The following is a 15,693-nucleotide window of genomic DNA, read 5'->3' as shown; positions in this document are numbered from 1 at the left end:
TGTTCCATTGGTCTGCGTCTTTTTATGCTAGTGCCATGGTATTCTGGTGACTATGGCTCATTGCACATCTTGAAATCAATACTGTGATTCTTCCAGATGTGCTCTTCTTACCTAAAATTTCTTTGGCTTTTTGAAGCATTTTGTGAATCTGTATGAATTTTCACTTTTCCCCCCCTACTTTTATGAAGAATGTCACTGGCATTTGATGAAGACTGCACTAAATCTTAGATCACTGTGGTAGCACTCTGGATATTTGAATTCTTTCAATCCATGTACATGAGGGATCCTCCTGTTCTTTAGTGTCTTTATCAGCATTTTGTAATGTTCACTGTAGAGGCCTTTCACTTAGCTATATTTATCCCTAGGTGTGTATATGTGTATCTCTATTGTGCATGGGACTGTTACCATGATGTCTGTCTAGCAATTTTATTACTGGTGTACAGAAGAGCCACTGGTTTTATATTCTTCCATTTTACTGAGTAATTCATCAGTTCAAATAGTGTTAGCTGAATCTTTAGGTGATTCTATGTATAGAATATTGTCATCTGTAAACAGATAATTTGATTTCTTCTTTCATTTGAGTGCCTTTTATTCCTAACTCTTGTGTCATTGCTCTGGCTACAACTTACAGTACTGTACTGTATAAGAACAGTGAGAGAGGATACCTTGTCTTCCTGATCTTAGAGAAAATGCTGTCAATTTTTCCTTCAATATAAAGCTGGCTGTATTCTGTCATAAAATTTTTATTAGGTTGAGGTTTGGCCCTTGTATATCTAATTTGTCCAGGAATTTTTCATGTAGGGATATTAAAATCTACCAAATGACTTTTCTGTATCTGCTGGGATCATCACATTTTTGTTCATCATGTGTTTAACCATCCTTGCATCCCAGGAATGAAACTAATTTGGTCACAGTGCAGAATCTTTGACGTGCCCTAGGATTTAGTCTGCTGGCATTTTGTGGAGTTTACATCTACGTTCATCTTTCGTTAAGTCCTTTTCAGACTGTGGTAACCAGTTTAAAGAGTGGCCTGGTAAAATGAGTTTTGATTTCATGAAATACTTTGGAAGCGTCTGTGTTCTCTTTCTTTAAAAGCTTAATAAAATTCACCAGTGCAAGTATTTTTTTGATATAGATACTCATTGCTATAAACTTTCCTCTTACTGCTACTTTTGCTGCATCCCACAGGCTTTGGCATTTTGTATTTTCACTCAAGAAATTTTAAATTCTTTGGACTTCTTCAGTGATTCATGTTCAAAAGTAAGTTCAGACTCCAAATACTTGAATTTTTTTTGTTTTTCTTGTGAGTGATTTGTAGAGTCTCATTGTGATCAGAAAAGACAGAGGAAATGGCTCACTTTTTGTTTTGTGGACTAAAATTTGGTCTGTTCTACAGAAAGTTCCACATGCTGGTGAAAAGAATGTTTATTATCTACAACTAGTGGATAGAATGTTCTGTACATGTTTATTAAGCCCACTGGATCTATAGCACAGTTTAATCATGGTGGGTTTTTTTGGTGGGGGTTCAAATGATCTATTAATGAGGGTACGGTATTGAAATTCCTCATGATTATTGTATTAGAACCTATCTCTTGCCTTACATATGACTGTTTTATAAAATTGAAATTCTGATATTAGTGCTAATAGATTTACAATCATGTCTTATGATGAATTGATCTCTTGATCAGTATATAATGAGCTTCTTCCAGTTTGTTTTGAAGTCTTATTTTGTCAGTAGTAAGAACAGACATTATATTGTCTCCCTAGTGTAAGAAATTGAAAGAGTAAATTAAAATCCAAAAGATACAATAGATACTGTGAAAGAGAAAGAAACTGCTTAAAAGGAAAGAACAACAACTGGGATGGGGGAAAGGAGAAAAGAAGGGAAGGGAAAAGAAAAAAATATATATATATGCACATAAGATAGGTAAGATAATTATACTACTAATTTCTATTGGTTTATTGGAAGAAACAGCTGTTGTCTAATTGTTGACCAGTTTTATATTTCTATATCTGAACAACTACTTTGAGAATCATATGCAGTATGACCATTATTAATTTCTTCATTTTGTTTCAAAATTCTGTATGTTTTTATTGTTTTATTCTCTTTAGAATTAAAGAATAGCTACTCTTGCTCACTTTAGGATTCCTTTTGCTTAGAATATCATTTTCTATCCTTTTAGTCTGTGTGTGTCTGTAAAGTGAGTTTTGTGTAGGCAGCATACTGTTGGGTGTTGTTTTTTAATGCACTCATCTGCATTATGTTACACTCAAGGTTATCACTGAAGATATAGGTTTAATGCCTGTCAATTTTTGAACATTCTTTGGTCTTTTCTTCATTCATTTAATCATCTTTGTGATCTGGTGGTTTACAGTACTGATGATGTTTGGTTCTTCTCTGTTTCACTTCTGTGTATCAGCTCTTCTAGTGGGCTTGTATTTTCACATGCTGTCATGAGGTAGTTACTTCTCTTCACTTCTGGATATAGCACTTCCTAAAACATCTTTTGTAAGGATGGTCTGTTGGTCTTGAATTCCCAGAGTTTTTTCTTACCTTGGAAATTTTTTTCTCCATCTGTGAAGGACAGCCTTTGTAGGTAATAGTAATCTTAGTTGGCATTTAGGCATTTCTTTTTAAGACTTAGAATATATTATTTGATTTCCTCCTGGCCCACAAGGTTTCTGTGGAGAAATCATCTTTTGGTCTAGTGGGGTTGCCCTTAAATGTGACTTGGTGCTTTTTTCTTGCAAATTAAAACTTTTTTTTTTTTTTGTCCTGTACTTTTCAGTTTGGCTGTACTGTATCAGGAAGGATGTTCTCTTCTAGTCATGGACATCTGGAACTGTAAAAGGCTCCCTTACATGGATATCCATGTCTTTTACAAGGTTCAGAAAGTGTTCTAGTGTCATATCATTATGTACCCTTTGCTTAACCTTTATTTCCTCATGTTCAGGTATTCCAGTGATGTAGGTAATTAATTACTTAATGGAGATCCAAAGATACTGAATATTGTAATTGCTTTTTTTTTTTTTTTGTATGAATGTGTCATTTCAAAAGACTTGTCTTCAAGTTTCCATATTCTTTATTCTGTTTCATGTAGTCCATTGTTGAGGTTTTTCAACTGAGTTTTTAATTGAATTACTGAGCTTTTCATTTCCTAGACTGCAGTTTGGCTCTTTTTTCAAAATATCTGCCTCTTTGCTGAATTTTTCATTTACATCTTGCACTGTCTTCCTAATTCATTTAATGGTTTTTTTTTTTTTTGTATTCTCTTGATCTCACTGACTTTTAAAAAATTATTTTCAATTCTTTTACCAGGTATTTCATCCATTTTAGTATCTTTGCTACCTATAACTAGAGAGTTATAATCTTTTGGAAGTATTGTATTACCTTTTTTAAAATTTTATTTTGAAGAGTAAAAACAAAGCAGGAACAAAGACAGAAATAGGAAAACATAGCAGTACATATGTTAGATTTTCAAAACAGGAATAGCTAATAACAATGGTTGTTATATTATCTATTTTTAATCATCAGATCTGTTGCTCAGATTAACAGAAACAGTAATCCAAGATTGGACAAATAATATTAATGCTTACTTTCAAGAAACCTTAACATTTTCTATTACCTTTTCATATTTCTTATGTTCATAAATTGAGAATTGCTCATCTCATGAAAGTGTAGTGCCTTGGGTTATTGGTTTGTTACACAATGTTAGCTTATTTTTAGCTGGGAAATACAGCATAGTTTCCTCAATGCTTCTCTGGCTGTGACAGAGTTTAGGCACAATGTATAAGGCGTCCAAGTCAGAAAGACGCACTTTTTTTTTCAGCTGTAGTGTCCACAGGAAAGAAGAAGATGGCTTGTGTCGAGCTGGGCAAAATTTGTCTCATGGCTTCCCTTGGCTGTGCACTCCCAGGGATAGGAGAAGGGCCAGGGTGACAGCTGGGGATCTCTCTGGTTCTTATCTGTAGTTACTGCAGGGAGTTAGTGGGGATGCGTCCCATTGGAGTTGGGCGAAGTTCCTCTGAGTCTCCCTTGCTCTGTGCGCCCTGGGGTAGAATGCTAGGCAGAGTACTTCTCTTCTTCAGCAGAATGCCCAAGAAGCATTCATGACTTAGTATTTCCATACCTTCATGACTTTGCTAAACTTCCAACCTTCTCCATGAAGTCTTTACCAAAAGGCTTAGGGTGCGGTCTCTGTTCTGTATTCCTGTCATTTGTGTGTCTAGACTGTTTGGCTTATAACACACCCTCTTGCACTGTTTCTGACTTTCTCCCTGTTGGTTATCTTTCCCCCTAACAAGACAGACATAATCCTTTCTTCCTGCAGGTCTAAATAATACTTACAGTCACTTATTATACTTGCTGTTATTTGTACATATATATGTTATTTGTGTGTGTGTATCTGCCCTTTAACTCATGATCCTCCTGCCTCAGCCTGCTGAGCATTGAGATTATATGCCTGTACCACCATGGCCAGCCAAATTTTTTTTCTTTCTTTAAATGTATTTGGTAGTACAGGGTCTCACTACACAGCTTGGACTCATAGTGATCCTCCTATCTCAGCCTCCTCAATGCTAGGATTACAGGCATGTGCCACCATGCCCAGTTCTAGGGCCTGCACAGCATGTGGTACCAGGGATCAAACCGGGCCCTTGAGCTTGTCATGCGGGTGCTTATGCTGCAGAGCTATCTCCTAGATCCCCGGTTTATCTTTTGACTATTAACTTTTTTCAGTTTAGTCCTAGGAGTTTTCTTTTCTTTTTTTTTTTTTGGGCGGAACCAGGGATTGAACTCAGGCCCTTACGCTTGCCAGGAAAGTGCTTATTCTACTGAGCCATCTCCCCGACCCTCCTAGGAGTTTTCTTACAGGACTAAATTTTACAGGATTTGAAACTTTAATCTTCAAGCTTGTACTGCATAGGTGTTCTCCTCCTCTACCTTTATGCATTTACTATTGTGTTTCTAGAATGTTGACAGTTGTCTCCATGTGGCCTCTCAGAATTCTCAGTCTAGAATTTGGTTTAAACTAATGGGTTCAGACTTCTCTCCTGGAAGAAAATTAGTTACATCACAGGTAGCCACTGATCCAGTGACTATGCTTCTTGCTGCTAGGTGTGGCAGAAATGACTTTCTAGGATCCTTCATCAAAGGATGTAAGCAGTGTTTGGTTTGGTCAGCTTTCATGCATAGTTGATCTCTGTTACTACTATACAGAAATCAGATGCCCAGGTGCATGTTTCTGGCAATGGAATCATGAGGACCTGTGGATTCAGCTTCTACTCCCTTAAAAGTTTCTGGTACAGTTCTGATCTATGGAGATGTTATTCTTTGGTTCTGAATACAGCTATGTCTTTTAATATACTGTGTATATTCCATATGTTATATATGTTACATGTATGCACATCATATACAAAAGCACATACATATCTCCCTATCCTTGGTTTGAGTTGGGGATGGAGTAGGATGACTGGCACAATTCGGCAGAAGTCAGTATCTGTACTTGGTGTAGGTGCTTAATGAATGTCTGCTGATCTTTAGGCATAACTTGCCTTCTTGTTATTCTAACACCTTTAGGCCTGAGGCACAGATAGCTGAAATCTGTATGTAGGAGGGGTCAGGAATAGAGTACAGGGTGAACTCAGATATGGACACATGTGGTTATCTTTCCTTCCCCTGAATTTTGCCTTTTTCTCTGTACTTCCCAAGATGAACATTCCCAGGTCTCCTTACCATAGAGCAGATCTTTCCCTCCTAGTGAGCAAAGGTTGGATGTTGGTGTCAAGGAAGTGTTCTCCATTGGAGCTGCTGGGTTTTTGGTCCGTTTCTTGCACTCAAACACCACCAAATCTTTGCACTGTTTGTGGCAGTTCATCCCACAGTCTGTGGACAAAATACTTTGGTCAGGAAGTCTCACCTCTCTTCTTCAGGTCTTACTACCAATTCATGAAGTGCTCTCGCCAGACATGCCCATGTTCTCTTCTACATTTAACCTTACCCAAGATTCCTAATGAACGTAGCACTGTCCTCACTAGGGAAACTCCTCTCTTTCTCTGGCTGGTCTTAACCATTATCATAGTCTCATAATCTGAAGGCGCATCTGCTATCCTGAAGGGAAGAGATGGTGTCCTGGTCCTCCTGTTTGCCTGTTCTCTCTAGGGCTAGCCTCTGGAAGTGCCCGGCTGCTAGGTTTTACTTTTTCTTTCTTTTTCTTTCTAGGTCTCCTTTCCTTCCTCCTTAGTTGTCCTACTCACAAGGAAGGGCACTTATGTTTGGAGGAATCACTGATAAAAGGAAAGCTGACAAAGATCTTTAGTAATCATTTATCTTCTGTTTCAGAAATGATTAGGTCCTTTTTACTTTTGTTACTAAACAGGAGCTCAATCTCCAACAAGCCATCTTTATTTCCAACTCAACCAAAGCAGAGAAAAGATCTTGTAAAGGGAAATTGCCAACCTGGCTACCCAGGCACCCCACTCTCCTGTGTGGTGTCATTCACGCTTGGGTGCTCTTGCAAAGTGGAAATGAGGCTCTGAAATCTGTCATGAAATTGTGGACTGAATGGACAACTATAGTGGGTAAAAACTAGCCTCGCAGCCAGGGAAAACAATGCAGTCAACGGTGCTACCTTACCTTTACATCGATATCCTTGTTTGATCACTCCCCAGAGCTGTGAGACAAATGAGACAGAATGCAACACATGTCATTATCTGGTGAGGCTTCAAGCTGACATTCCTGATTTATTTTCCCTTGTTCCGTTCTCTAGCTCATTTATCCCTGGTATGTCTCGTCCTGACCTTTAACTAAAAACAGGAAACATTCCTGGCCACCTGAGTCAGATGTTCTCCAAAAGCTCACTGGAGGGACTTTATGACTAGGTCATCTATCAGCCTGAAATGGATGAATTGTACAAGTAACGGATTCCCGAGGACTCCACGCAGACAGACAAGCATACAGTCTTTGGTCAGGAACCTGTGCTTAGAAAAACTCTTGCTTGTGGTGAGACAGAAGGGGCAAAGCTGAGGTGACTGCTTTACGACAGTGTCTTTTGAGAAGAGAAAGGAGGGCATCTCAATTATTTTCTAATATTTGAAATAGTATATCCAGAATTAAACATTTCTGTACTGTTTATACAAGCCCTAATATGCCACGGATGAAAAAAAGTCAGTAATATATAAGGCAAAATGAGTGGAAGTGAAATCCACCTGCTTGAGGACTAGGTCCTTCTAGGCATTTGCTTGGGCTCATCTGGGATTGTGAGGTCTGTGCCCTTATTACCGACCTGTAGTTCTACCCTGATGCACTCCAAGGACAACTTACAAATCCAGCACAGTTGTCACAGAAAGTAGGCTTCAGGTAGGTGGTCTCCTGGAAGTTGTGAGGAAATCCCAGGCCCAGCTTGGAGTAGATGGAGCTGGCCCTCATGAAGTAGGCTGTGATCTCGTCCCTGCTGATGAGGCCTTCCCTGCTAACAGATGACAGGCGAGGATGTGAGTGAGCGAGGGTAGCAGATGAGCGTCCTCACAGGTAGGTGATAGAACCGTGTGGGAAAGGGGTGAGGCAGCACTGCTCAGCCCCAGGTGTTCTTTGGCCAAACTAGGTTTTCCTAACTAACCTGACCACTAACTACAAGACCTGAGATGATGTCAGATTTATGTATAGGGCAGGAAAAACCTGTGCCACAGTTTCTAACTATAGAAAGTACATAACAGGTTTCAGTAGCCATACATTTGGTTTCTGATAATTACATATAACTTTAAGGATAGTAAGCACAGAAGGCATTAATATTGCTTCCATAATCCATAAGGTCAAAGCAAGAAAGAAAACTAAACTTAGCTGTAGTTGGCTGTTGGCCTACTTTGTAGATTTTCGGGATCTTCAGGTGTGAGCTATTTAAAAAACATGTAAGTGTCACTGTCTCTTGTGGTCCAAACTACAGGCAGAGAGGCCTTCACTTGATAACTGTAAACACACATGTACTTACAAGTCCAGCGATACATCTGTAGACCTGCTCTCCCCATGGGCTAAGCCACTCAGCCTCACCTGTCTTTGTCCATCACACAGAAGGAAAACGGGAAACTTGCAGCAATCTTTTCAAATTCTTCCTGAGAAATGTATCCATCCTGGTCATGATCATAGTTTTTAAAGACAGACTGTGAAAAAGAAGTTTTATTTTGGTGGTTACGAAGGACAAACCAGTCCTTTCTTCTGCTAAACAACAAAGGTGCTGGGGCAGATAGGTAAAATAAAAGCCTCTTAAAGCCTGAATAAGGGGAACACAGAAATGTGTTCCATAAGCTGTTGCACAGATGTGGCAGGTCACCTCAGGCGCCTGTGCCTTCAGCTGTTAGCGCCTGCTGTGCCTTCCCAGGCCTTGCCTACCTCTACACCCCTGCAGAGAGGGAGGGAGGCTCTTGCCCTTCTGCCCCCTGCTCAGACTGCACCTCCTCAAGGAGCCCTGTGAAAGGCCTGTGTTCCTCTGCTCCCCATTTCTACTCAGTCTTCTGTTGCCACCCACTTGGGACTGCCCCACAATGACAAAGGCTTAAAGCATACAAATGTGTACACTCCTCTCTGAGGTAGCCTGGGGAGCAGAGCCCAGCAGGGCCATAATGTTCAGCTTTATATTTTTACCCATACTAGACTCAAACTTCCAAGTATCTTTCTGCCTCCACTCAACTTTTAAACAAATGATCTGCTAGGTCTTTAAAAGTTGTAAAATCCTCCCCATATGAGACCAAAAAGTTTTGCCAAACCATAGCCTCCTGAAGTCACAGTACAAGAAGTGGCTCCTCTGGGAGCGTGTCCTGACTTTCCACATGCATTTCACCGCGGTGCTCCCTGGGCTCCCCATGCCAAGCCCGCAGTGCCCACCCTTTGTGTGCTGAAACAGCTGTACTCACGTCCACCATCCTCTGCACATGTTTGCTGATGGTCTTCGGGTCAGGCTTGGGTGAAACTCCAGAGGCCCAGTCTACTACTACTGGTGGCTTAGAAGGTGTCAGTGGCTAAAATGAAATATAAAGAGAAACCCTGGCTGTGATGCAGTATTGTCTCTGATGGTGCTGTCCGTTCTCAGAGCCCAACAGCCCCATCAGCAGTCACTTCAACTGTGCAGTGAGGAAGCAGGCAGCACACACGTAGTGGAAATCCAGCCTATAACACTAGCTAACGAGTGTCCTGCTCTTGTTTCCAAAATCTTCACATATGTTATCTTCAGCTCCAGATAATTTAAAATCCTCAGTGCACCAGAGCTTCAAGTTACCCTCTCCATTAAAACTCTTGTCAGAGCTTTCTACAGGGTGTTGTGGTCTGTTTAAATGAAATGTCTTCTGTGTTTTGTAGTCATTTTTTATTTTTGAAATAGTGCCTTGCTATGTAGTTTAGGCTGCCGTTGAGCTCATTATGTAGCTCAAGCTGTGCTCAAACTTGTGATGATCCTCTTGCCTCAGCCTCAGTGCTGGAATTATAGGAATGGGCCACAATACCTGGCCTTTGGTTACCTTTCAGTAGAGGTAACTGAAGAAAAAACTGGTCGAAAGGCAAAGATATACAAGAAAAAAAATTGGAAGCTGCACAAACTGAGCTAGAATCCATTTTTAAAGGTTTGAAATTTGATCCAAATGAAAATCTGTCCTAAAAACAGGAGTGGTTCATCTTTTCATTGGAATGCCACTAGCACTGTGGAAATTTAACATGCTAAATATTTCCAGTGAACCTCTTTCATTACAATAGGAAGCTAAAACTTCCTCTTTTGATAATAGAGGCAATGAAACTTAGCCATCTGAACAGATGAGCTGGATTTCTTACAGGCAAGCTCCACTTCCCTGGAACACCATTTGTTTTGGGTTGCAAAAATCCCCAGCAGCCTCAGAGGACTGTACCTGCCTGCTGGAAAGGCAGGGACAGACAGCAGGGAGGCTTGTGTTGATCACAGAACCAGGACCAGGTGCTGTTCTGGGAGTGTCTGAGAAGACCAGAAGAACAAGCAGGCTGCTCTTTTCAACCCAGAGCACTACAAGACAATGGGGCTTTTCTTTTGAACAATGTGGAAATCTGCAAGAGTTCAGTTTTTGATTGGTATGTATATTTGTTCTCTTAGCATCAAAAATCATAAAACTTTTTATGGGGAGAATTTTTTTTTTTTTTTTAATGGGGAAAATTCTTAACAGGAAGGAGTTGCCATTCTGGTTCACAATACTGTCTCCCTTCTTGATTCTACCACCCCTGACACTCTTTTGGCATGTGGTTACTTAGTGTTCACAAGTTGTCCCTTCAGCTAGCACTTCTTGGACAGGAACCATGTGTCACAATGCTAAGGGGCTGGCTGTGCCTAGGACGAGGTCAGCACATGAGGAAGTAAGGCATGTGCTGAACTAAGTCTGTTCTTTAAGATGTACATACTTGGGGACCAGCACACATCATGCAGGAGTCAGTATGAGCAACTCACTGGGGCTCTGTGGTTCCTTGGTTCCCGGGCATAGGAGAGCTCATAGATTTCATCTTCAGTGTAGTAGAGATCCAGGGATAACTAGATCAAAGCAGAATAAGGTTAACTGCTAGGATGCTGTCTGCTTTTCCTACGACTGATATTTCTTGCTTCCTCATCATTAGTTTAATCTTGGGGTTTAGCAGTTTATATTTCTGATTCAGCTTAGCCAGTGTAACAACTGCAACAAGGAAAGGTTTAGTTGTTTTTGTTAAACTGTATACTGTGGAAAAGTCCCAAGGTGCCCTTTCTAAAACTGATTTAATGGGCAGGGGATGTAGCTCAGCGGCATATGCACCTGCCTGGCAAGCACAAGGTCCAGAGTTCAATCCCTGGTACTGAAAAACAAACTGATTTAATTTCCATGACAATATGAGCCTCTGCATAGAGCTGATAATGTCTTAGGCAGAGATCCGCCAAAGTCACCTGGCTGAAGTGACAGGGCTAGAGCAGCAAGATTAGGCACCGGCCAGACATGAAGCATGGTACTTTTATCAAAATGCTCCTGTGAGGCAGAAGATACAGGCATTATTCCATTTTCCCCTAAAAGGAACAGGTTAATTTTAGAACTAAAAGAAGTGAGACATTATGCAGGGAGTAACCCCTCTGAGGGTACAGTAGATGACACAGATGTGGAATGTGTGGGCCCACAGGGACATGCTGGTGAACCAGAGTCCCAGCTCTGCCCCATACCCGAAGTGTAAATCGTTTCTATACTTCTGAAAAGTGCTCTGCTACTCCTAGCCTGAATATCTCTTTAAGCCAGTTATAACAGGACCCAATAAGTCTATTGTGTTGTTTTGTTCTCATTGCCTTTAAGAGCACACTGTCCACCTGGTACCAATCCTTATATCCTGATTTACTGTCAGCTCCTCCTGGAGAGACTGCTACTGCTTGTGGTGGAGTAGACACACCCCTCAAAGTCTGAAGGGTACAGTGCTTAAGAGAGTACTCTGAAGTCTTCCCACCTGGTCTGAGCCAAAGCTCTCTCACTTAATATGTGGTTGTCTGACGAGTTATATCTCTCTGCCTCAGTATCCTATCCAGAGTGGAAATGATAGTAGTTTTACTTTACAAAATCTTTATGAGGAGAAAAGCTGTGAACATTTGGTAACGTGGATAGCACAGCACTCAGCACGCAGAAGGTGCTCTGTAGCTCTCTAGGTGACCCTTACCGTCAGCAGGTGCACCAAGTCCTTGTTGGCCTCCAGTGGTGGGGCCACCTCCTGCAGCTGGACCAGCTCATTGATGTGATTGTACAGGGCCAGCAGCTTGTGCACATTGACCTTCCCATCATCCAGGTAGTCGGGCATGGCTTCATACAGGGAAATGAGGTCCTTGAGGTGCACGCCCAGTATGGGGATCTTGAAGTGTGTGCATTCTCCATAGGCTCGACGGTAATTATCATAGTTTCTGCAGGAGGAGAGCAGCTCAGTCATCTCGCCGAGAACCTACAGAGAACAACACATCGATTACAAGTCGCTCCTGGGCAGTATGCGTTGCCTGTGATGCCACCAGGCTTACTGTCATCCCCTAGCACAATTTCACAACAGCCCCAACCTATGGGGCGATTCATCTAAAAGAAGTTACGACTTCTACATTAAAACTTTAAAGTTTCAAATGTTCCAAATTAAAAAAAAAAAAGGCATTAGAAATGGCACAAAAATTTTAAATGGGGGAAACATTCAGACACAAGCCAAGTGCCATAAAAATTTAAAAGATAATTTAAAAATTTAACATGAACATTAAATGTCCTTCTAACCCCCAGCTAGAGGATTCCTCCCCCCAGGATCTTCTGAATGTCTCTGGAGACAGGATGGGATGTCACAAGTGCTGCCTTTGTCCCAGGCATGGAAACAGCACGTGTATTGAGTGAGGAGATGCGGTACTCAGCTGTGTCACTACTCTTATGAGGCCCTTCTGCCATGTAGCCTGTGTCTGGGAAGCAGTGACTTTGCATTCACAGACTGAAACCCCGGACCAAGGAGGGTTTAGTCCAGTTCCAGCAAAGGGCTTGGGTGAGGACGAGGCAGAGGCCCTGCGATCCCTTCATTAGTGCTCACGCCCTCCCTCAAACCTGGGAATGTGTAATGCCGCTCAACACTGCAGAGAAGGAGCAGCCAGCTCCTTCTTTTCAGACACCTCACGGAGTCCTGTTAGCCATTCCTTATGACCAGTTTTCTCTGAAGGGAAGGCATGAAGAGAGACTGGCAGTCTCCACAAAATAACCATTTCAGACACTGCCCAAATTCTTTTAATAAAACTGGCTTTCAAAGTACCAGTTCCCCACAAAGAACTTCAGATTTAGAGCCAGGCCCCCTTAATCTCTCTGAGGTAACAAGAGAGCCGCCTCCTCACACCTCTGGCAAAACTGCACATGAGGGGGGTGTGCGGTTAACTCAAGGGCTCAGCTGCAAAGGTGACATTTCTGTTTCAACAGAAGGTGAACTCAACTATTAGGGGCACATGCTTCAACCCTTAATTTACTAATTCACTCTGAAGGCCACCTTGAGGGCCAAGCAACTGCAGACCACAAGCACTGCTATAGGGAAACTCAAGCTGAAGAGACGCAAGCTCTAATTTATAAGCTAAATGACATGGGACATGCTAGTCTCCATGGCTCTCTTTCCCTCTTGCCTCTGACACATGGTGAATTTTTACAGTTCTATGTGGTCTCTGCAGAACCATTAGGAAAGGAAAAGGTAACAGGATTACCTTTTGACCTCTCATTGAGGAGAGCTCCCCACAGGCCTGCACTGTGATAGAGTTAACAAGTACTTCCCAAAAGGCCACTACATAGCTGGGATAAGTGGATAGAGCAGTTCAGCCAAAGATATCCCTCTCTTGGAGGGAGAGCTATTTTCTATGACAGCTTCAGACCTGAGTTTGAGGACAAAAAGGTCCTACTGCATGAAATGAAAATACGCAAAGAGCTGTCGTAGAAAACCCATGCTGCACCTGGATGCCTTCAAGTCTACAGCAGAGCATCATAGTTTGTAGCAACAGCCCAATGTCATAAAAGATGAAAGGCATGTTCTTTAACATCTAAATAATAGAGAAATGTGCACAGGACCCTCCCTTAAGAAAAGTCCTAAATAAAACATTTTCTTTTACAAAATGGTATTTGAAGAGCTCGTCTTTAACTCAGAATATCTAAGTAAGCAGGAAATCACTTTCCAAGTCTGGTTAGCTAGGTTTTTAAGTATTACTATATAACTACACTCCACATGCAAAATACTGCAGCGAGGAACTGGGGAATGTGGTTAGCAATAAAGACGGTGAATAAATACTCAGTGGCCTCTACGGGAAAGAGACCCACGCTTTAGCTGGCCCAAGAGAAAAAGATGTGGTGATATTATCTGAGGCCAGATGGGACCACAGACACTCCAATCTGTAACTTCCCCATCCTGTGGGTTCCCTCTGGGTATGGCTCCTTGTCCTCTGCCTGGTAACTAGGTGTGGTGTGGTTTGGAAATGTTGTCTGAGCTGTCTCTCAAGAAGAAAACGGTGTTTCCCTGGGAGTGTGCACAAGGGCCCCAAGAAGACAGTGGCACCGACCTTGTTGATTTCATGTGGGACATGCGAACTTGTTTCCTTGAGTCTGGAGATTGAGCTGTGACACAGACCACCTATCACAGCCATCAACGTATTGAAATTCTGCAGTTGGTGAAGCTTCTGTGAGAGAAGGGAAATGACAACAGAGTGACTGCATGTGTCAGTTACACAGGGAACTAAGAGGCTTTAGCCTGAGCTGTGACTCTTCCTTATACTGGTCACTTAGCGATTACAAGTGGCAATTTTCTCTTCATTTCTCCTTTTCACTGAATTCCTGGTTTTCAGATTCAAATTAGCAAGGCATTACATGTCCCCATTTCTTGTAGCTAATCTATGAACCACCATCTTAAGTTAGTAGTTTCCAGCATCCACCATGAGCACCTGTTCACAAAGACTGCTTAACCTTGGGTCTGGGATTGGACTTAAACATCTGTAGTTCTAATACTCCTCTAATGAGTGAGTGAAGAAACAGAAATACCTTTCTAGGTCTGGGGACAGCTTCACACCAGGACTCACAAGGGAAGAACGGCTCCCAATGAAGATTAGGCTGGAGAGAACTACAGCTAATTTATGTCACAGCCAAGGCTGACAGCGTCAGTCCTGTGACTCACCTGAGCCACGTGGATGAACTTGATGAAGACTTCTGCCCGGAGCTGCGGGGTGGGGCGGCTGAGAACCATCAGTTGTACCCACTGGGAGATGCCGTTGCATAAGGCAATGGATCGCTCCATCGTGGGGTTCTCCTTCACACAGCTATTTACAAGGTAATTTTGATAATCAGAGAACTGGAGGAAGAAAAACAACCATCAGGCCTATGCTCTGGTATTCCGGAGATCGGGGGTAAGTGAGCTCTGCTCGGTGATGGCTGGGTACTGCTATGGGAGACAAGCCTATGGCCTCTTCTGCATCTTTGCATGGCAGCAAGATTGGTGAATGGGAAGTTACATCATGGCCCTACTACATCAAAACCCATTAGGTATAGATACACCATATATACATACACTAATCCAAATATTATATTTGAACAGATACTGTTTCTATCCCTACTAAATTCTAAAGAACAGCAAAGGAGAAAAATCTCATTACTGGTTCCAGCTTTGCTGCTCAAATTAAAAAAGTAATTCCTCATGAAAACAAATCATTTTCTCCCCAGCTGTTGTCTTAAATATGTGATAATAAAATCTGCCCATTTAGAACATGGAATTGTTATAAAGATCAAGCAAGTTAATGTGTGAAAGCACTTTTAACTTTTCAAAGTGCTGCATAATTGTGAGGTGGTCCTAATGGAGTGATTATTTCCTCATGCTCAAACAAGCCTCTTGAATTTCTTTCTTACTCATGAAGTTGAACAAAGACCAAGTAAGAGGGGCACAAGAAACTTGGTTATCTATACCGTCAGTGGCCACAGTTTGCCAGTCTGACAGTGGCACTCACCATGGCTAACAATGAAACAGCACACATAAAACTACAAATGTCCTGGCAAGTCTGGTCTAGGTGATGAGTGTGGGTATCATGTCCTTATCACAGGATTCCTCTGCATAAACAGTATAGTCAGGAGGGAGGAAGAAACTTGTCTCCTCATGTTCCTGTGGGAGCCTTTGGTACTGTTCACAGTCTGAATGCTTCTTTTGAAAGCAGATGTGGTCAT

The 15,693-nt window shown here is 41.8% G+C and overlaps 1 protein-coding gene across 2 annotated transcripts in view; it reads right to left on the bottom strand.

The window, feature by feature from the left end:
- The window catches only part of Rasgrp1 (RAS guanyl releasing protein 1), a 79,017-nt gene that overhangs the window by 7,659 nt on the left and 55,665 nt on the right, over positions 1-15,693 (bottom strand). The window contains exons 7-15 of one of the 2 annotated variants that reach the window (XM_023711806.1): positions 14,657-14,830; positions 14,049-14,165; positions 11,666-11,941; positions 10,452-10,532; positions 8,905-9,009; positions 8,045-8,154; positions 7,322-7,469; positions 6,635-6,671; positions 5,735-5,884 (exon numbers count right to left, since the gene is read on the bottom strand). In XM_023711806.1, coding sequence (XP_023567574.1) covers positions 5,735-5,884; positions 6,635-6,671; positions 7,322-7,469; positions 8,045-8,154; positions 8,905-9,009; positions 10,452-10,532; positions 11,666-11,941; positions 14,049-14,165; positions 14,657-14,830 — 1,198 coding nt within the window. The remainder of the gene's footprint in view (positions 1-5,734; positions 5,885-6,634; positions 6,672-7,321; positions 7,470-8,044; positions 8,155-8,904; positions 9,010-10,451; positions 10,533-11,665; positions 11,942-14,048; positions 14,166-14,656; positions 14,831-15,693) is intronic. The other variant, XM_004623418.3, reaches the window with a different exon arrangement.

The sequence above is a fragment of the Octodon degus genome, unplaced genomic scaffold (genome assembly GCF_000260255.1).
Source record: "Octodon degus isolate 3935 unplaced genomic scaffold, OctDeg1.0 scaffold00002, whole genome shotgun sequence".
Taxonomy (NCBI): Eukaryota; Metazoa; Chordata; class Mammalia; order Rodentia; family Octodontidae; genus Octodon; species Octodon degus.
The sequence above is the reverse complement of the archived record's forward strand: the minus strand, read 5'-3'. Positions and strand labels throughout refer to the sequence as shown.